This window comes from Jaculus jaculus, chromosome 7 (assembly GCF_020740685.1).
Source record: "Jaculus jaculus isolate mJacJac1 chromosome 7, mJacJac1.mat.Y.cur, whole genome shotgun sequence".
NCBI lineage: Eukaryota > Metazoa > Chordata > Mammalia > Rodentia > Dipodidae > Jaculus > Jaculus jaculus.
This window is the reverse complement of record NC_059108.1, coordinates 118,190,850-118,213,015: the sequence shown is the minus strand read 5'-3', so window position 1 is coordinate 118,213,015 and position 22,166 is coordinate 118,190,850. Positions and strand designations below refer to the sequence as shown.

General features: G+C 43.2%; 1 protein-coding gene across 2 annotated transcripts in view; it reads left to right on the top strand.

The window, feature by feature from the left end:
• Positions 1-22,166, top strand: part of Ppp2r5e (protein phosphatase 2 regulatory subunit B'epsilon) — a 185,536-nt gene that overhangs the window by 83,797 nt on the left and 79,573 nt on the right. For both annotated transcript variants that reach the window (XM_004649252.2, XM_004649251.3), the window contains exon 3: positions 16,535-16,731. In XM_004649252.2, the coding sequence (XP_004649309.1) occupies positions 16,535-16,731 (197 nt within the window). The remainder of the gene's footprint in view (positions 1-16,534; positions 16,732-22,166) is intronic.

Sequence of the window (22,166 nt, the reverse complement as noted above, 5' to 3'; positions counted from 1 at the left end):
CACTGTATTTCAAGACTACATACTCTTAGTATATTAGGCTATAATTTATTCTATTAAATCTGTTGTATTAGCCAGGCTGGTGGTACATACCTTTGATCCCAGCACTCAGGAGGCAGAAGTAGGAGGATCACAGTGAGTTCAAGGCTATCTTGAGACTCCATAGTGAATTCCAGGTCAGCCTGAGCTAAAGTGAGACCCTACCTTGAAAAACCAAACAAAGCAAAAATCTGTTGTATCAAACCTTTCTCTCTATTCACTATAGTTTTATTTCTAGAGGAATAAAGTTTTACTTTAAAAAAGAATAGACAAGGAAATAAAATTCAACATGTGAAACTTACTCAACTAACATTTATTATGTACTCATTATATACTAAACTCTTTCTAGGGACTGTATATTAAAAGGTAAATATGCTAAGTGATATTTTTCTGTTTTTGTTTTAAGACAAGATCTCATATAGCTCAGTTTGACCTTGAACTTCCTATTTAGCTGAGGATGCCCTTGACCTTGATCCTTTTGCCTATACCTCCCCTGTTTTGGCCATACCTGGTTTGATGCTATGCTAGGACCAGAACCAGGGGTTTGTGCATGATAAGTAAACACTGTGCCATCTCAGCTACGTTCTGTGTTGTTGTTGTTGTTATTATTGCTGTTTTTTTTTTTATTATTTTAAAGATAGGGTCTCACTGTAGCCAAAGCCGACCTGTGGACTTCACTATGCAGGTTCGGGCTGGCCTTGAACTCACAGTGATCCTCCTATGTTGGCTTTCCAAGTGTTGGGATTAAAGGTGTACACTACCTTGTCCACCTATTTTTATTCGTGCGTGCATGCGTACGTGAGATGGGGGGTGCACACATACCCCAGCATGTGTGTGGTGGCAGAGAACAACCTTGATGTTGTGGTCCTTTCCTTCCACCTTGTCTGAGTGAGGCATGGTCTCTTATTTTGTTGCTGGGACAGCTGGACTTGCTGACCTGTGAGCTTTAGAATGTTCCTGACTGCTGTGCCTCCTGTTGGCATAGGTATGTTGAGATTAATGTATGTGCTGCTTCGTCTCTGGCTTCATGTGTGTGCTAGGGATCCACATTCAGGTCAGTAGCCTGGGGGAGCAAACTCTTTAACCATTGAATTCTGTGCAGAATGTTTGAATGGAGTTATGAAAAGATTTATAGTTTGTTTTTTTCCATGCTAAGAATTGAACTCAGGACTATTGACATTCTGTATAGATGCTTGTTGTAGTCCAGTTCACATTGCTGGTAGAAATCACCTAACCAAGAGCAGCTTTTGGGATAAAAGGGTTTATTTGGCTTATAGACTCCAGGGAAAGCTCCATGATGGAAGGGGAAAATTATGGCATGAGCAGAGGGTGGACATCATCCCCTGGCCAACATAAGGTGGACAATAGCAACAGGAGAGTGTGCCCAACACTGGCATGGGGAAACTGGCTATAACACCCATAAGCCTGCCCCCAACAATACACTCCCTCCAGGCAGTGTTAGTTTCCAAATCTCCATCAGCTGGGAACCTTGCATTCAGAACACCTAAGTTTATGGACAACACCTGAGTCAGACTGTCACAATGCTGTACCACTGATCCACACCCCCAGCCCTTTTGAGGACTGTGTGGCTGTTACTATGTAACTGCAGATAATATGAATTATCTTCTTTGCTTCAAATACAGTTGAAGTTAGTAGAGTCAGTCTCTTGCTGCCCACGTTTCTTTCCAGAAAAAGAATGAAACAAAGGAATGATATGGCTCAGGGATCCCTAAGAACAAGTTGGTAGAAAAGTTGTTATTATTCCTGGGCAAAGTAGCAGGTACTAAGGTGAGGAGGAAAGGTCCAGGCCATGTGTGCACATGTATTGTGAGGCAAGTAAGCAAGGTTGCCACTGTGTTCTTTGAAAGCAAGAGTTGTCTTTATTCTGAGATCGTCCATTCTCTTTGTTATTAAAATAATTCTTTTGCTGAAATATTTTATTTTATTTTATTTATTTATTTGAGAGCAACAGACACAGAGAGAAAGACAGATAGAGGGGGAGAGAGAGAATGGGCGTGCCAGGGCTTCCAGCCTCTGCAAACGAACTCCAGACACGTGCGCCCCCTAGTGCATCTGGCTAACGTGGGATCTGGGGAACCGAGCCTCGAACTGGGGTCCTCAGGCTTCACAGGCAAGCGCTTAACCGCTAAGCCATCTCTCCAGCCCTAAAATATTTTATTTTTATTTATTTATTTATTTTTGGTTTTTCAAGGAAGAGTCTCAGTCTAGCACAGACTGACCTGCAATTCCCTGTGTAGTCTCAGGGTGGCCTTGAACCCATGGTGATCCTTCTACCTCTGCCTCCTGAGTGCTGGGATTAAAGGCATGTGCCACCACAACCAGCTGCTAAAATATATATATATTTACTTTTTCATTTATTTGAGAGGGAAAGAGGCAGAGAGAAAGAGAGAGAGAGAGAGAATGGGCACATCAGGGCTTCCAGCCCCTGCAAAGAAGCTCCAGATGCATGCGCCACCTTGTGCATCTGGCTTATGTGGGTCCTGGGGAATTGAACCAAGGTCCTTTTTCTTTGTAGGCAAGCGCCTTAATTGCCAAGTCATCTCTCCAGCCTTGCTAAAATATTTTTGTTGATTACTTATTTGCAAGGAGATAGATAGATAGATAGATAGAGATAGAGAGAGAGAAAGATTGATTGATTGATTGTGTGAATGGACATGCCCGGGCCTCCTGCCACTGCAAATGAACTCCAGACACATGTGCCATTTTGTGATGTGGGTATTGGGGAATTGAACCTGGGCTGTCAGATTTTACAAGCAAGTGCCATTAATCATTGAGCCATCACTCCAGCCCTATTCTTTTCATGAAAAGATAGTATAATAAACCATAGCTGGTTAGTTTAAAAAGCCTTCACTTGAAAACCAAATTGGCAACCTGCTTTTGTTTTGAGGGAATTTTGAGGGTTTTGTCTCTGGGAAGAAGGAAACTACTGACTTGGATACTGTAGAATGCCATGTAAGTCTTGAAGCCCTTTTCTGGAGTAGCCTGCAAGCTTCAGGCATTCCCCATGTGCAGAAGGCGCTATCCCTCTGCCACTGCTGGAAACCAGTCCTCAGGAAATGAATTAATGCAGCCCAAGCATTGACCCTGTGAGTCAGAGGGCTTGGTGGCCTCTGCCCTGTGGTGAGTTGTTAGCAGGAAAGGAATTTACACCTATAATTAGGGGTTGATAAATTTAAAAATGTTTCATTTCTTGTGCTGACAAGCCTTAGTGACTGCAACTGCCTTGGTTTTAAGGAGATAAAGCATGAGGGAAGCTAATAAAGTGCTGGAAACAAAACAAAGCAAAGTAAACAAAACATGTCTTTGTCAGAAGTGTGTGGTGTGTGTGTCTGAGCATGGATTTGGGCCAGCGTGTTTTCCTGCTGCGTTTATTCTGATTGGAATATAGTGTCAGAATCACATGCAACCCTGAGTCATGTGATTTTGCTGCCCAGCCCTCAACTAGTGTGCTGTAATGGTAGTGACTTTTGAGTTTGGAACTTGTTAGCTTTGGAGAAAGGGGGAGGGAAGCTGCATGCAAGTGCTAACAAATTCCTGCTGCTACCTCACCTGGGAAGAATAACTGCTATGCTGTTTATATTCAGGTAGGGTCTCGCTGTAGCCCAGGTGAGTTGGAACTCACTCTGTAGTCCCTGGCTGGCTTCGAATCCATAGCAGTTCTACCTCTGCCTACCCAGTGCTGGGATTTAAGGCGTACACCACCGTGCCTGGCTCTACAACTCTACAATTTTTTTTTTTTTTAAATCTTTTGAGGTAGGGTCTCACTCTAGCCCAGGGTGGCCTTGAACCCATGGTGATCCTCCTACCTCTGCCTCCTGAGTGCTGGGATTAAAGGCTTGCGCCACCACGCTTAGCTATTTCAGTTTTAAAACATGTATTTGAAGAAACTGTGCCTTTAATCCCTGCACTTGGTAGGCAAAGGTAGGAGGATCGCCATGAGTTCGAGGCCACCCTGAGACTACATGTATTTGAAGAAACTTCAAATGTTCCTTGACTTTTGGACTGCCCCTTTTCCTAGAGAATTCAATAACTCATCATGAAAGTGGAATAGTGTTCAGTGGAGGTAACACTGTCCAAGCTTGAGTGTGCTCTGTAGGGCTTGCTGGTGTTTGATGTGGGGCTGCTCTGGGATGAGTCTTTTCATCTGAAAACCAGAGATTAATAGTGGCTGCACACAGGACTTCTGGGGATTGATGGGAATACTGGCTGCTACTGTGTCAAGGAGTTAGCAGATCTCTCCTTGGACATATAACCCCCCCCACCCCTGGCCCAGTGGTGGGTGGGCACCTTGCATTTCCAGAGTCTCCGCTGCTGAGGTGTGAACTGGCCCTCTGCAACTACTCTGATAAAGGCGGATTCCTCCGGCGTAGATATCCCTCCTTGTCTTTACTTTTCTGCTCTGCTCAGTAAGTGGGCACTGTTGTCTCTTGGGCCCTTCTTTGTGCCTCACATTTCACTGTTGGCCTCTTCTGCGTTCAGTATTGGCTTTTTCTGTCTTTTGGTTTTTAAAAATTTATTTATTTATTTATTTGTACATGTGTTTGTACATGCATGGGTGTGCCAGGGCCTCTTAATACTACAAACAAACACCAGATGCTACTGCCACAGTTTGCATCTGGCTTATGTGGGTGGCTTGGGAACTGAACCCAGGTTGGCAGGCTTTGCAGGCAAGTGCCTTTAGCCACTGAGCAATCTTCCTAGCCCTTGTTTCAAGGTTTTTTTTTTTTGGGGGGGGGTAGTTGGTGCACTCCACCTCAGGCTTTGATACTGCTTATTATAGCCATTCTGTGAGATAATATTTTGAACCTATAAAAAAGCGTGTACACTAATAAAGTGTTTTGCTAGTCTCCTACTAGATTGGCAAGAGTTCTAAAAGCAGTCTGCTCTGCATTCAGTTTTTATTTGCAAGGCCAAAAAGGAATGCTTTAACTCATATATGTTTTCAGGGACCTTCCTTAGTTAGGAAATGGAAAGTTTTTATTGCTGGCTTTAAATAAAAAGAGAATTTCAAATGGAGGGGATGAAAGGAGGACTTCAGCCCTAGCCACACAGTGAAAGCACTTGGCACTTTTATAACGTACAGGTGCCTGGCATGGAGACGTGTGACTCATCATCTGCACTGTCAACAGCAGATGCTCTTGAACCCTCTTAATTCGAATACAGTAGTAACATGGTTGGGTGATGAAGAATTTAATACTTACTTTTAGTTACCAAGTTGGTTTTTTGTTAGATTTTCCCTTGGTTAATATGATGAAGTGCCTTGCATAATCATGTTACGTTTGAATTCAGTTTCTAGGACATATAACCTAATTTTATTATTTAATTCATAATAAGGATTTATAGTTGTCTCCTTGTTTTGATGAAATACAATTGGCGGTGCCTGTAATTTATTGAGTGTCAAAAGCAATTCCTAATGGAAACAGAGCTCACTAATAAAAGGTTCTTTTTAAGTTTCAAGTTCTCTGAAATATATGTTTCCTGTGTCTGTGTTAGAAGTAACATTGGTACCACGCGTGGTGGCACACGCCTTTAATCCCTGCACTTGGTAGGCAAAGGTAGGAGGATCGCCATGAGTTCGAGGCCACCCTGAGACTACATAGTGAATTCCAGGTCAGCCTGGGCTAGAGTGAGACCCTACCTCGAAAAACAACAACAACAAACAAAAAAGAAGTAATATTGGTGATAATGATTTGGGTAGATGTCAGGGACAAACAATTAGGCATTTCCCCATGTACTCACCCACCTGCTAGCCAGGTAGGCTTGACTGGCTAGCCTGTAAGCCCCAGGGGTCGCCCTGTCTCTGCCTTCCAGCGTTGGGATGGCAGGCATATACCACCATGCCCAGCATTTTCACATGGGACTGGGGGCTTGAACTCTGTTCCTCATGCTAGCCGTCTCCTATATTCTAGTATATTCTAGTGATATTTTTACTTATTTGTTTGCCGTTTTTGAGGTAAGGTCTGTAGCCCAGGCTGACCTGGAAATCACTGTGTAGTCTCAGGGTGGCCTGGAACTCATGGTGATCCTCCTACCTCTGCGTCCCAAGTGCTGGGGTTAAAAACATGTGCCATCATGCCTGGCTATTCTAATGTGTTTTTGCTTTAGACTTTCAGGGCCTAATATTTTACATGAAGCATCTTCTTAGAACTAAAACATTATTCCTAGGTTTCTTTAACTAGAGACTCATATGTCTTAGAAACAGGTAATTCTCACTGGTTTTGTTGAAGATTGTAAAAGGTTGCCACTGGCATACATGGTCAAGGGTTTGTACAGTTTAAGGCAAAGTGCAGGGAATAGAGTTGAGGGTATCAGAGACTGTATTACCATGCCTGTTCTGTACTGGTCCCTTGATTTTTAAAAAAAATTACTATTTTTTTGTAAGTAGAGGGGAAAGGAGAGAAAGGAGGATGGAGGGAAAGAGGAGGCACACTAGGGCCATTGCAAATGAACTCCACCTGCATGTGCCATTTTGTGCATCTGGCTTTATGTGGGTATTGGGGAATTGAACCTGGGCTGGCAGGTGCCCCTCCTCCCAGGTAGGGTCACTCTGGCCCAGGGTGACCTGGGATTCACTATGTAGTCTCAGGGTGGCCTCAAACTCTTGTATATCCTCCTACCTCTGCCTCCCGAGTGCTGGGATTAAAGGCGTGCGCCACCACGCCTGGATGGCTGGACTGGTAGGTTTTGCAAGTGAGAACCTTTAATCTCTGAGCCACCTCTCTAGCCCTCCCTTGATTTTTTTTATTTGTAGTTTTGTAAGCTTTTCTTTTTGTTTTTTCTTTGCCCAGTACGAACTGAGCAAAGCCTCAAAAGTGACAAGATTTTTAACTGAAAATTAGTGTTCATTTAAGTGAGTTTTAGTTTAGATCTTTTTTTTCTTGTGTGCGTGTGTGTGTGTGTGTGTGTGTGTGATGCGCATGCATGTCTGTATTTGTCTGGGTACATGTGGGTACAGTGTGTATGTGCGTGGAGGCAAGAGGTTGATTTTATAACGGTATCTTCTTGGCCCTCTCTGACTGAGCTAGACTAGCTAGCAGCTAAGCTGTAGGGATCCTTCTGTTTCTGCTTCCTGAGCATTGGGATTAGTCATGCACGCCACCATGCCCAACCTTTTTCCTGGGTTCTGGGGATCTGAATCAAGTCCTCATGCTTATACAGCAGTCACTTTACCTGCAGAGCTGTCTCCCTATCTGTTAGTTTAGATATTTCAAACAGAAATGTCAGAGATAGAATTTACAAACATTCGTTGAATAATGTAAATATTTTTCTTTTTTTTTTTTTTTTTGGTTTTTCGAGGTAGGGTCTCTCTCTGGTCCAGGCTGACCTGGAATTAACTCTGTAGTCTCAGGGTGGCCTTGAACTCAAGGCAACCCTCCTACCTCTGCCTCCCGAGTGCTGGGATTAAAGGCGTGCGCCACCATGCCCGGCTCTAAATATTTTTCTTTATTTTTATTTTTTATTTATTTATTTGAGAGCAACAGACAGAGAGATAAAGAGGCAGAGAGAGAGCAAGAGAGCGTGTGCGCAGAGTGGGCATGCCAGGGTCTCCAGCCACTGCAAATGAACTCCAGGTGCATGAGCCCCCTTGTGTGTCTGGCTAATGTGGGTCCTGGGGAATCGAGCCTCGAACCGGGGTCCTTAGGCTTCACAGGCAAGTGCTTAACCACTAAGCCATCTCTCCAGCCCGAATAATGTAAATATTTTTCATTAGGAACTTGTTTAGCTTCCAGAGCAGACAGACATTTGATGGAAATACTTATTTTCTATAATTCCGTACACATTTGAATAGCCTATGTATAAATAAAATTTCTAAAATTTATTTTTAGCTGGGCATAGTGGCTCATGCCTATTAATCCCAGCATTCAGGTGACACAGGCAAGAGAATTACCCCAAGTTTGAGGCTAGCCTGAGCCCACATAGTGGGTTCCAGGCCAACATGGACTATAGAGTGAGCGCCTATCTGAAGAAAAAAACAAAATAAAGTCAATGAATTTGTATTATAAAGCTAATTTGCCTTCTGGTGACATTTTGGCATTCACAGTGACAGCTTTGTTATGTGGCCGGCTGCCTTGCAGGTGTGACTTGATCAGAGTGTGAGAACCTTGACTCTGTGTTTGTGTTGCATTTCTTCTCCTTGACTTGATCAGAGTGTGAGAACCTTGACTCTGTGTTTGTGTTGCATTTCTTCTCCTTTTCCACTCTTCTGCTTTGCCCTGTCACAGCCGAGACGAGCTTTCAGAGGTGAGCTGATCTTGGGTCCATGACCTTCTACTGTGGTCACTGGGAGGGTACAATAATGACAGTCGGCAATAAGCAAGGAATGACTTTCTTCTGCATATTGTAAACAAATAACAGTAAACAACCAGCCTCTGAAATCATAGAGGGGGAGGGGAGCTAGTTATTCCCCCATTTGTGTGCTGTGATAGGGAGAAAGGTTATGGTTAAAATGCACATGAGTATCTTGTGTGCTGTGCTAGGGAGAGGGGTTTTGGTTAAAATACACGTGAGAGGGGTTGGAGGGATGGCTTAGTAGCTAAGGCGTTTGCCTGCAAAGTCAAAGGACCCTGGTTTGATTCCCCAGGACCCATGTTAGCCAGATGCATAAGGGGGCACATGTGTCTGGAGTTTGCAGTGGCTGGAGGTCCTGGAGTGCTCATTCTCTCTCTCTTGTTCTCTCTCTCCCTCTTTCTCTGCCAAATAAATAAATAAAACAAAATACACATGAGGGGCTGGAGAGGTGGCTTAGCAGTTACGGCACTTGCCTGCAAAGCTTAAAGACTCATGTTCAACTCTCCAGGTCCCATGTAAGCCAGATGCACAGTGATGCAAGCATGCAGTGTTGCACATGCACGCAAGGGCTGTGTGTGGCTAGAGTTCATTGCACTGGCTGGAGGCTTTGGTGTGCCAATTTTCTCTTCATCTGTCTGTCTGTCTGTCTGTCTGTCTGTCTGTCTGTCTTTTTAAATAAAAATACACAGAGAATCTTGTTGGTTGTTCTTTAGACATGAGAATCTTTGTTAATGTGAACTTTTCTTCAATCTCTACTCTTGAATTCTTTTTCATTTTTGGGGCACATGTTACACCTATAAATGTTTTTAATTGTTTGTGTATGGCTGCCTTGGGGTAGTCATTTTCTGTGCTTATTGATGGCAATTGATGGGAGTAGACAGGGAGATGCTGATAAGAAAATGGAGAAAAACAGCTAATGCTAAAACAGAAAGAGAAGGGCAGTGCAGTAGAGTTCCAGCTTAGCTGGTCATCACATTCTCTTCTCGGACAAGACACATTCTGGAGATGAATTAATTGTATTTTACATCGTTATTTGAGTACGTGTGTGAGTGTGGAGAGAGAACATGAATGAGAGAAGGGGCATGCCACAACCTCTTGCCACTTCAGAGAAACTCCAGACGTGTGTACCACTTTGGTTGGGCATCTGGCTTTACATGGGTACTGAGGAACTGAACCCCGGTTGCAGGCTTTGCCAGATTGATGGACTCTGTCTTGATGGGAGCTTCTCAAGCTGTAGTAACTGGATCGGCTGTTGTCCCCTTTAAACAAATACTGGCTCTGGGTGGATGAATCGTTATGCTAATGACCTTCATGGCATTACACAACTGCTTGTCAGGTCCTCATTATTTATGGCTATGATTCTGTAGGCTTCCTCTCCTGCTGGCAGGATGGTTTTATAGGCCACAGGTTTCCGTTGGAACAGAGAGGTTAGAAGTAGTCACTGCCTGGTTACTCAGAGATTTGAAGATGACCTTTAATTTTCCTAATTTACATTCATTTCTAACTATCTAATTTTTTTCTTTAAGTTACTTCAGAAGTGACTTGGATAAGGGAGGTAGCTAGCTAGTGTTATTTAACATATGGTTAGAATGTACTGGTTGTATGATAGCTTCTTTTTGTCACTTATGAGGTTTTCCTTTTCTAGGGGCAGAAGGGCTTTTGTAGACCAAAAGGTACCCACTTCTTTTTATAATTTTTTGTTGAAGAGAGTATATGGGCTTCTGAGTGACCCCATATGCTGAACTCTTAGTTTTGATACCATCTGAACTAACCCGTGCTTCTCTTGACCCTTGGCCTGGTCTTTTGTTTTCACAGACTACTAGGATTGGGGAAATTAAGACATGGAAATGGGGAGCAGCCTAGCTTTGGAGGGACAGTCCCAGGGCCAGCTAATACAGGAAGAGCACCTTACTTGTGCTGTATTTTGTTTGATGTTCTAAAAAATTTGTTTCAGAGAGAGAATGAGTGTGGGCGCACGAGGGCCTCCTGCCACTGCGCTCTGGGCACGTGCGCCACTTTCTTCATCTGGCATCATGTAAGGACCGGGAGTGAAAGCCGGGCTGTCGGACTTTTGCAAGCAGGTGCCTTTAACTGCTGAGCCGTCTCCCTAGGCCTATTTTATATTGACTTACTTACTTCATTCATGTAAAAAAAATTTTTTTTTTTTTTTTTTCTTTTTCGAGGTAGGGTCTCACTCTGGCTCAGGCTGACCTGGAATTCGCCATGGAGTCTCAGGGTGGCCTTGAACTCTCGGTGATCCTCCTACCTCTGCCTCCCGAGTGCTGGGATTAAAGGCATGCGCCACCACGCCCGGCTTCATGTAAAAATTTTTAAATATATTTTTAAATTTTTGTTTATTTGAGAAAGAGGCTGGTGTGTGTATGATAGAGAGAACGAATATGAATATGAATATGGATATGAATATGGATATGGGCACAGCAGGGCCTCGAGCCATGGCAGACGACTGCAGGTGCTCGTGCCATCTTGTGAGTCCAGCTCTACGCGGGTACTGAGGAACAGGATCTGGGACTTTTGGCTTTTCAGGCAAACACCTTAAGCATTAAGCCCTCTTTCCAGCCCTAATTCCTTTTTGTTTGTTTGTTTGTTTTTGTTTTTCAAGGTAGGGTCTCGCTCTAGCTCAGGCTGACCCGGAATTCACTATGGAGTGCCAGATGGCCTTGAGCTCATGGCCGTCCATCTACCTCTGCTGGACTAACGGCATGCACCACCATGCCCGGCTTGACAAGTCAGTTTTTTCTTTTTAGAACTCATGGCTTTTAATATACATATATAGAAAAAAATATACATATTATAATCATACACTAACAATAATTACACACAGTACATAGACCCTGGCCTTCAAACATTTTGACTCACTAAAGAGAATGTAGGTTCTTTGGGCAACTGACTTATTCTTTGCCAGGGGCAGGGGATAAAGTAATTCTGGATTATTTTAGACTACAAAGAATTAAAATCATGATGGGAACACATGGAAGGAAACTGAGGCTTAGACTGTTTTTGCTTTGCTGGCCAAATGTACAATGTTAAGCATCAAAGTAATTAGAATCATAGACTTTTTTTTTGGTTGTTGTTGTTTGAGGTAGGGTCTCTTTCTAGCCCAGGCTGACCTGGAATTCACTATGGAGTCTCAGGGTGGCCTCGAACTAACGGCTATCCTCCTACCTCTGCCTCCCGAGTGGATTAAAGGTGTGTGCCACCACTCCTGGCTCATAGACTTTTTTTTAAGTTGGCATACAGACATGTAGATATTCTGGCATTTTTCAAAAATACATTTCCATTCACTGAACACAATAGAAATCATGAGTGTAAACAGATACATGTATGTAAGGAGATTCTTTACAACAACTTTCTCACAAGATTTACAAAGAGACACTTTACACTGGGGAACCCCAGCAGACATGACCTGCAATGGGATAAAATGATTCTGAATTCTTGACAGGAAATGTTAAGAATGCAACTTTGCTTCTAGAATATTTCTTTTTTTTAAACATTTTAAAAATTAATTTTATTTTTTATTGACAACTTCCATGATTATAGACAATAAACCATGGGAATTCCCTATGCCGCCTACATTCCCTTTTGCAACTTCACTCTCCATCATATCCCCACCCCATCTCAATCAGTCTCTCTTTTATTTTGATATTATGATCTTTTCCAACTCTTTATGATGGTCTTGTGTAGGTAGTGTCAAGCACTATGAGTCATGGATATCCAGGCCATTTTATGTCTGGAGGGAGCACATTGTACGGAGTCCTACCCTTCCTTTGGCTCTTACATTCTTTTCACCACCTCTTCCGCATTAGACCCTTAGCCTTGGAAGGTGTGATCGAGATGTTACTCAGTATTCCAGTCACTTCTTTCCAGCACTATGATACCTTCTGAGTCATCCCAAGGTCATTGTCACCTGAAAAGAGAAGATTCTCTACCCAAAGTGAGAGTAGCGTTAATATAAGGGTATGAACATTAAGAGAAGTGCTTACTGGGCAGTTTGATAAGCATAGTATATACATTTTTCCAGACATCAGTAGATGTTACACCCCTAGGGCTCATAACTACCTCTGTTTTAAGTTTTCAGTATCAGGGTTGTATTCCCTCCCATGGAGCGGGCCTCCAGTCCAATTGGAGGGCAGTTGGTTTCCACCATGACAGATGTGCCACTATTGCACCCATTGGCTCATTTGGGCTGGCTGGCCAATTATAAGACCTGTAGTGTCCAGTGTTGAGTATCTTCATTGGTGGTATCTCTTTCTTCCATTGAACTACATGTAGAATGGCTTCTTCCAGCTTTCTCTCAGCTGCATCTAGAATATTTCTGATGCTGCATGATCTGAATCTGATTGTGAATGACTCAGACAAAATGTCCCTGTAAACTTCAAAAAAGTTGTAAAATTGACAGACAGTTTTTTAGTTGTTACTATAACTGGTTTTCCTGTTCAAGGGGATCCCCCTAGTTTTTTGGTTGGTCTTGACTACTTAAGGTCTTTAATTAAGGGAGGCTATCTTAGGAGCATTTAATCTGTGGTAAAGGTTAAAGCATAACCTTTTGCTCTGCATGTCACTGCGGAGGGAATGGGCTGGGGGGAACTAAAGCAAGTCTTCAGCATGGTACTTTGTGAGTGGGGGCATGTTGGGGGTAAATTTGCAATTTCTCTTTCCTTTCCCTTCCTCTCCCTTGCATGCACCCTGTTTGCTGGAACACAGTTTTCCACCCTGGCCTTTCCTTGTGTCTGAATGCTGGAAGAGTGCAGGCTCTGGAGCCAGACTGCCTGGGCTTGCGTCCTGTCTGCACTGTGTGAGGGGTACGATTCTGGGCATAGTCATCTGTTACATTGGAAATAGTACCTACTGTGTTGGTTGCTGTAAGGGTTAAATGAGATATAATGTGTCTAAGTGCTTAGACTAGAACCTAATAGATATCCACAGTACATTCCATGAAAAGAAGGTATTGATATTATTAGCCTCTCTAGCAGGTGGATAATGTTTAACATTTGTCTATGATGTTATCAGTTTGCATGAATAAAAGATAAATTTTAACTATCTAACATTTAAAAGATTCTAAATATTAATTGCCTGGATATTTTGAATTGTTAAATATACAAATCTGTCCAGTGACCACATATGTTGTTTCTTCTTCAGTGATGGTTTGCCTTTTAAACAGCTGTGTACTTTAAGGTCTCTACGTGGAGGGTCTGGTTTTTAGGCTTTATTAAACCTGGTGTCAAAAACTAACTAAATTAAAATCTCCCTTGAGGGCTGGAGAGATGGCTTAGTGGTTAAGCGCTTGCCTGTGAAGCCTAAGGACCCTGGTTCGAGGCTCGGTTCCCCAGGTCCCACGTTAGCCAGATGCACAAGGGGGCGCACGCGTCTGGAGTTCGTTTGCAGAGGCTGGAAGCCCTGGCGCGCCCATTCTCTCTCTCCCCCCCATCTGTCTTTCTCTCTGTGTCTGTCGCTCTCAAATAAATAAATAAAAAATGAACAAAAGAACTATTTAAAATCTCCCCTGACAATTGTAATCGTCAGGCTGTTGCATCAATGAGCTTTTTTTCATTCCTTTTATAATATCAGTATTCCATTGAGCTACAAGGAATGGGGTCTGCTATAGAACTCAGAAGACTTCAGTCATTAATGTGGTGGCATTGCCACCTAGAATTAGACATTGGTTAAAGTTAACACTAAGTAGAAAAAACAGTGGAATGATGCCTTTAAAACTATAACGTTTAAGCCGGGTGTGGTGGCGCTCGCCTTTAATCCCAGGCAGAGGTAGGAGGATTGCCATGAGTTCGAGGCCACCCTGAGACTCCATAGTGAATTCCAGGTCAGCCTGGGGCTACAGTGAGACCCTACCTCGAAAAACAAAAAACAAAACAAACAAACAAAAACTTTAAAAGTTTAAGCCTTGCGTGGTGGCATACACCTTCAATCCCTGCACTTGGGAAGCAGAGGTAGGAGAATCACTATGAATTCGAGGCCACCCTGAGACTACATAGTGAATTCCAAGTCAGCCTGGACTAGAGTGAAACCCTACCTCTAACAAAATGAAACAAAAATAAAACAAAACCATGCCCCCCAAAACCACTATAAAGTTTAGCCAGTTGTGGTGGCACATGCCTTTAACCCCAGCACTTGGGAGGCAGAGGTAGGAAGATTGCTGTGAGTTTGAGGCCAGTCTGAAACTACATAGTGAATTCCAGGTCAGCCTAGGCTAGAGTGACACCCTACCTTGGGGGCGGGGGTGGGGGTGGGTGGACGGGAGTCATATTCAAAAGCACTTGTTGAGTTTTTTTGTAGTGCTTGAAGAGGAAACTTGATTCAACTACATTTTGTTATTATGGTCTAAAGCTAGTGCTTTCTAACTGATTAAATCTGATTGTTCAGGTCAGGCATGTGTTATGCCTTAACTTAATTCCTTTGGGGACCTACAAGGATGAAGGGACTCATTGGTGAATAATTTCTCAATTTACAACTTGTTTTTGCTGAGAGTAGCAGAGATGATGGTACATACCTTCAAAAGTATCCATCACTTCCTGTTGCCTAATCCATGCAGTGAAATTCTGTTCATTCAACAAAGCTTATCTTAACTGTGTCCAGGGAGGAATGAATGTGGGGTTCTGGGTAACTGTGCTGGCATTTGGGTTGTGGGGGATGAGGAAGGCAAGGGGGTTGTAGTCTTGTGTGCGGGAGGCTGGTCCTCTCTCTGTTGTGGCTCCTGACTATAAGGGTGGGTGTGCTCCTACACTCCCTCAGTGATGAGGTGGCCCAGACCGGGAGGCTGCTGCCCAGCATTTGCTGGAAGGCTGGCACCTGAGGCTAGTTGAGTGACTGCTTATTCCCTGTTAGTCCTTGAGTAGTGCAAAGGGACTATGAGAATGTGGTTAGAGACCCAGGCACATTGCCAACTCCTGAACTCATTCATCGTGAAATCTCAGTGATTGTCTCTAATTTTCTTTTTGTAAAATGAAGAATAAAACTGTTACCTGCTTACCTCTAAGCATATTCTGAGAGGTTAATTGTCTTGGATGAAGCAGAGTGTGCTTTGCTCATAATTTCATTGTCTCTCAAGGGAAGCTCCAGTTTAGGGGGAATAAAACAGGATAGAGATGTGAGAGGAAGGCAGCTGTCTACAGCTTAACTGTTCTATTTCATTTGCAACTGTAGATCAAGTTCCTTTCTAGCCTGAGAATTTTAACATAAAGTTTCTACGTCATTTTTAGAAATAATGCCAAGCCAAATGTCTGACTTGCTGTTTGAAAAAGAACAGATGTCTGTTCTGAGAACATATTAGTAAGGATGGTAGTGGTTTTCTCACGTGGTAAGGGATGAAGGTGGCCTACTTGTTGAGAGATTTGGTAGCATTCATTTTATTGGGTTTTCAATTTTTTTTTTTTTTAGGTAGGGTCTCACTCTAGCCCAGGCTGACCTGGAATGCACTATGGAGTCTCAGGGTGGCCTCGAACTCACGGCAATCCTCCTACCTCTGCCTCCCGAGTGCTGGGATTAAAGGCATGTGCCACCACGCCTAGCTTCAAGTTTCTTAATAGAAACCAAACCTAAACAAACAAAAATCATAAACACACACAGCAATTGCTTTAAATACCAAGGATGTCAGCATGAACTCAAAATGAATAGACTGAAATTTCTACCTTAATTTTTTTTTTTTTAAGTTAGGATCTCACTCTAGCCCAGGCTTACCTGGAACCCACTATGTAGTCTCAGGATGGCCTCGAACTCATAGCAGTGCCTCCCCAGTGCTAGGATTAAAGGTGTGTGCCACCACGCCTGGCTTTCTACCTTGCTTCTTAATTTATATTTATTTTAATTTTTTGAGTAAAACTAATTTAAACCAACTCAAAAACTTCTGGCTTTACCTCATAAGGAAACGTTTGACCGTTCTCAGTATTTTTGGATTTAAGGGTAATGGCATTGGGGTATTTTGGGGGAACATTTGTTCCAACCTCGAGGTGGCTTCTGGGATTTTAGCCAGTCTTTGGTTGGTACATTGTAGCTGTCCCATACCAGGTCCCTGAAGTAGTGGCTGTGGTGTCCCCTCCTTCCTTGTGTAATGCTAACAAGAACACTTGTTGTCTTGCTTTTGAAGTAACTTTCACAGAGAATTCCTGTTGCCTAGAAATTGATGACAGACTTACACCATTTCCTTTTTTTTTCTTAGACGTTCCAACCTCAGAGCAGCCTGAACTGTTCCTAAAGAAACTTCAGCAGTGCTGTGTCATTTTTGACTTCATGGACACGCTATCTGATCTTAAAATGAAAGAATACAAGCGCTCCACTCTTAATGAACTGGTGGACTACATTACAATAAGCAGAGGCTGTCTGACAGAGCAGACTTACCCTGAAGTAGTTAGAATGGTGAGTTTCTTTTTTTTTCCGCCGCTGACCCTTTAAAGCGTCTTCCATAGCGACTCACAGGTGTATTTATTCCAGAGTGAGGCCACGGGAGGTTTCCTCTGCAAAGGAAAGCCAACCTTCTGAGAGCTAAGCGCAGGTACTCGGCGTAAAACTAGACTGTGAAGAGCATGATTTCAGGAAGATGAAATCCAGAACTTCCAACCCCCGCAGCACGGAAGGAGTCAGTGACTGCAGAGTGTGAAGCCAAGGTGGCCAGGACGTTCCTGCGTCTCTGGCTTTGGAAAAAGAAAAGACACAAGAGAATCAACAAAAACGTTAGCCCCGTGTTTGAAAAATATCCAAGCCTGTTGGGTGTCTTGACTGTTTTTCTCTCTACTCATTGTGGTATTTTAGAAGTGGCTTTAGACTTAATAAAACTGTGATTTGTAGAATGTAGTTAAAGCTTCTCTTGGCTTGCTAAACTAACCCTTCTCTTTGTAATATCCTTGAAGTCCAGGAAGATGCTTTTCATGCTGTGAGAATAACACCTGACACTTTGAGAGGTCATTTGGACTTATGGGAAGAAACATTAGTAGATTGCAAGTAATTACATTCTTATTATGTCAACAGTTATATTACCTTCCTAAAAGCGGAACCAAAACATGACTGCCTTAGGTTTTTGTGGTATAGGTGCCAACCTGGGCATCACCCTTTTGTGAGGCCATATGTTTGTTTATCCAGGTTTTGTTATATTTTTACTTACTTATTTGAAAGGAGAGAGGGGAAGACTGTGAGAATACATATGAATGGGTGTGCCAGGGCCTCTTGCCACTGCATATGAACTCCAGATGCATGTGCTACTTTGTGCGACTTGCTTTACATAGAGCCTGGGGAATCAAACCTAGGCCACCAGGCTTTGCAAGCAAGTGCCTTAACTGTTGAGCCATCTCTTCAGCCCTGTTTATCTTTTTTTGAAGCTTTTAGTTTTTAGACTAATTTATGTTTAAAGCAAAATTGAGAGGAAGGCCCAGAGCTTTCCCATCTTTCCATACACACTTGGTTTCTGTTACCAGCATCTCCTTCATAACCACTATTTCAAGATCATGGGTCTAGAAAGCAATTACTTTTGGGGGGTGGGTGGGAGGAAGGGAGGCAGCTGGTTTTGATATGTGTGATGCAGCTACAGAGGTCCAGGAGGGTCACATGTCACAGGGAAGCCTCCCCCCACCCCCAGGATGAGGCATATTGCATTGTACAGATGAAAGTCCACTCATCTAGCTTTGCTACTTAGCTCTCTTCATTTGTATTTAACAAATGAGGAATGGAAACATCTATGATGAAACGCCTGTGTTTATAAATGGTAGTTCAGATACGAAAAGGGATTTGGATACTAGCTTAATGAAGTGATTGGTGTTTGTTGCAGTCAGGTTCATATTGCTGGCAGAAATCACCCAACCAAGAGCAGCTTGTGGGGAACAAAAGAGTTTATTTTGGCTTACAGACTTGGGGGAGAAGCTCCATCATGGCAGGGGAAAACAATGGCATAAACACAGGGTGGACATCACCCCCTGGCCAACATCAGTTGGAGAACAGAAACGGGAGAGTGTGCTAAACACTGGCATGAGGAAACTGGCTATAACACCCATAAGACTGCCCCCCAAAATACACAACCTCTAGGAAGCTTTAATTTCCAATTGCCATCAGCTGAGGAGGCTAGCATTCAGAATACCTAAGTTTATGGGGGACACCTGAATCAAACCCCCACATTCTACTCCTGGCCCCCATAAACTGATATCCATATGTGATAGAAAATACAATGCATTCAGTATGACTGTAAGAGTCTCCATAGTTTTTATCAATCCTAATGATGTTCAAACATCCCCATAATCCAAGGTCTTTCTTCTTCTTGTTGTTTTTCAAGGTAGGCTCTCACTGTAGCTCAATCTGACCTGGAATTCACTATGTACTCTCAGGGTGGCCACAGCAGTCCTCCTACCTTTGCCTCCCGAGTGCTGGGATTAAAGGTGTTTGCCACAACGCCTGGTATCCAAGGTCTTTTAACTGAGCCATAATACCAAAAATATCCCCCCCAACCCATAATAGCACAGAATAAACACTCATACTGTAAAAGATGACATTGGACACAGCAAAGGAATATTCAACCAATACAAGATTTAAGCAAGGCAAACATCAAACTCTGTAGTTCCAAGTCCAACAATTCTAGTCAGTGACAAATCTCCAAGTCCGGTAATTCTAACCAGCAACAAGTCTCTGGAATTCCAATTCTGCCCCTCTAGCTAGGCTACTGACAATCCTGGAAAACTTCATGTGGGGCTGGCAACTCTCCTTAACAGCCATCCCGTGGTCCTGGCATCTCTTCTGGGTCTCCACTGCAACCCATGGGTCATCCTCACAGCTCCATGGGGTCTCCATGCAGGCATCCAGCAAACCTGGTTCACACTGCCTATGGCCATTACCAAAACACAAGACCGCATTGCAAACTCAATGACTCTCTTTCCTGCATTTGTTATACTCCCTAATACCAGATGGGGTGTCAATTTGTTAATTCAGGGGGGAATGAAGCAGACTTTGAAGAACAGGACACTCCTTCATCATTCAGGCCCCTTCAAAAACGTCTACAGTCTTCCTGTTGCCCCAATTCAGATCAGCTGGCCCAATCTCAAAGGTTGTAATCTCATATAATTTGCAGCTGAATGCGCAGAAGTTTCAGTCCAAAGATTTCTTTCTGTGCCATATCCGTCTGCACACACCAGTCCATTTCTATGCAAAGCAACCCTGTACAAGTTTTCAGGACACGGGCATAAGAGCAAACTGCTTCTAGCCCAGTCCAAACAAAGCTTTCTCACCCTCACAAGTCAAACTTCAGAAGTCCATAGTTTTTACTGCATTCAGGTCTTTGACTCTGACCAGAATAGAACATGAAGCTGTACTAACAGCACTGCAAGGCATTTCTTAGGCTAAGGTTTCAACTCCTTCCACATTGCTCTTGAAAATCAACTCTGAAGGCCAAAGCCATACAATCAAGTGTCTGGCAGCAAATGACACCACTCCTTGGTACCAACATTACTGTTGCAGCCAGGTTCATATTGCTGGCAGAAATCACCAGACCAAGAGCAGCTTGTGGGGGAACAAAAGGGCTTATTTTGGCTTACAGACTCAGGGGGAATCTCCATCATGGCAGGGGGAAACAATGGCATGAACAGAGGGTGGACATCACCCCCTGGCCAACATCAGGTGGACAACAGGAACAGGAGAGTGTGCCACTGGCATGGGGAAACTGCTATAACACCCATAGGTGTGCCCCCAACAATACACTGCCTCCAGGAGGCTTTAATCTCCAATTGCCATCGGTGGGGAGACTAGCATTCAGATTATATAATATGTAAGTTTATGGGGAACACCTGAATCAAACCATCACAGTGAGTGATAGTCATAGGTAACTCTGAGGAATAGATATGGCATTGTTTTGAAATACATATAGTATATATTGGATTTGTTATTAATCGGATGTAGCGTCAGGATGCCTTGTAGGTTAACTGTTAGGTGGTTGCTCTTGAGTGGTGCTTTGCCGCTAGGAGCAGTTTTACTTCACAGTGGACATTTGGTAGTCAACAGCTAGGCATTGGAAGAGAGTGCTTTTCAACCTCTAGTGGGTAGAGGCCGGGGATGCTGTGCTAGACACCTTAAAACACGTGGGACAGCCCCCGCAAGAAAGAATTCTCTTGTCCCAAATGTCAGTTGCTATCTGTTGGACAATCCTGCTTCTGAATCTCATACCTAACCCCCAGGGTCTTCTCTAGTCCCCCTGCCTACTGCAGAGCCGGTCCCATGGTTTTACTTGTGTCTTTAGCCACAGGGATCCACTGCCTTTTTTTTTTTTTTTCTTGTAGTGTTCCATGGATAGTTCATGAACTTGTAAGCATACACAAGTATATTTGTGTAAGTACTGCTTTTTGCAAAGAGCCTAATGGGTTACTATACATACTAAAGTGTCAATATATAGAAAGCTACACTGTTTTACAGCTACCTAATATTTCATTGTACAAATGTGATATATGTAACCAGTACCCTGTAGATGGCCCTCTACAAATATCACCTTACCCATGTGTTAGATAACTATATGTTTATTCATTTACTGTGTTCCCCACACATGCATGGCTTCTGCTACCAGCATCCCCTAGCAGAGTAGTGCACTTAGTGGAGTTCATGCGATTATAGTGGTCCACGGCATCACCCAGAACCCATAGTTTAAATTAGGGTTCACTCTTGGTGTCCGTTTTTTGGGCTTGGACAGATGTGTAGTGGCATGTATCCATACTAATTGTGGGATACAGAGTAGCTTCACTGCCTGAAAAGCCCCTGTGCTCTGCCTTTTGTTGCTGTCCAGGACCCACTGACCCTTTCTCTGTCTCTGTAGCTTCTCCTTTCCATGAACATCACATTTGCAGTCATGCAGTTGGTGCCTTTTCATGATTGCCTTCTTTCTTATACATTTTGGCTTCCTCCATATATTTTCATGATTTAACGGCTCTTTTTTTTTTTAAGACAAGCCCAGTGGACTAGCTTTATTTTTTTTTAAATGCCTCCCATGCGAGAGAGTGAGAGAATTGGTGCGCCAGGGTCTACAGCTATTGTAATAGAATTCCAGATGCATGTGCAACCTTGTGCGCATGTGCAGCCTTGTGCCCTTGCATCATCATCTGCATCTGCCTTATGTGGGACCTGGAGAGTCAGACATAGGTCCTTGTGCTTCACAGACAAGTACCTTAGCCACTAAGCCGTCTCTCCAGCCCTCTTTTTTCTTTTTCTTTTTCTTTAATTCTTTAGACAGGGTTGAATATTATTGATCATTCTGGCCTGGAACTTACAACAGTTTTCTTGTCTCAGCCCCTTAGTGTTAAGATTATAGATGTGAGCCACCATGCCTAGCCAACTCACTCCTTTTAGTGTTGAGTAATATTCTACTGTGTGGCTGTACCATAGCTTCTCCACTAATTAAGATATCCTATCAAAGGATACTTACTTAGGTCCAAATTTTGGCAGTTTTAAATAGAGTTGTGATCATCCCTGGGCAGGTTTTGTGTGTGTGTATGGGGGGGAGGGGACAAGTGGGGGGTAGGCTTTTATTTCCCTTTGGTAGGTTAAAAAGTCTATAATTCCTGGGTCTTAGGGAAACAGATATACTTAGTTTTTTTGTTAAGTAACTGCCAAACTGAGCTGCATATTGACTGTACCGCTTTGCATTCATTCCCACCAGAACTGTGAGAGAGTTTTGATTTATATTCTCGCCAGTGTTTTATGTTGATTTGATTTTTTTTCAAAGTTACATTTATTAGGACTGGAGGGATGGCTTAGCAGTGAAGGCGTTTGCCTGCAAAGCCAAAAGACCCCAGTTTGATTTCCCCAGGACCCACATTAGCCAGATGCAAAAGGTG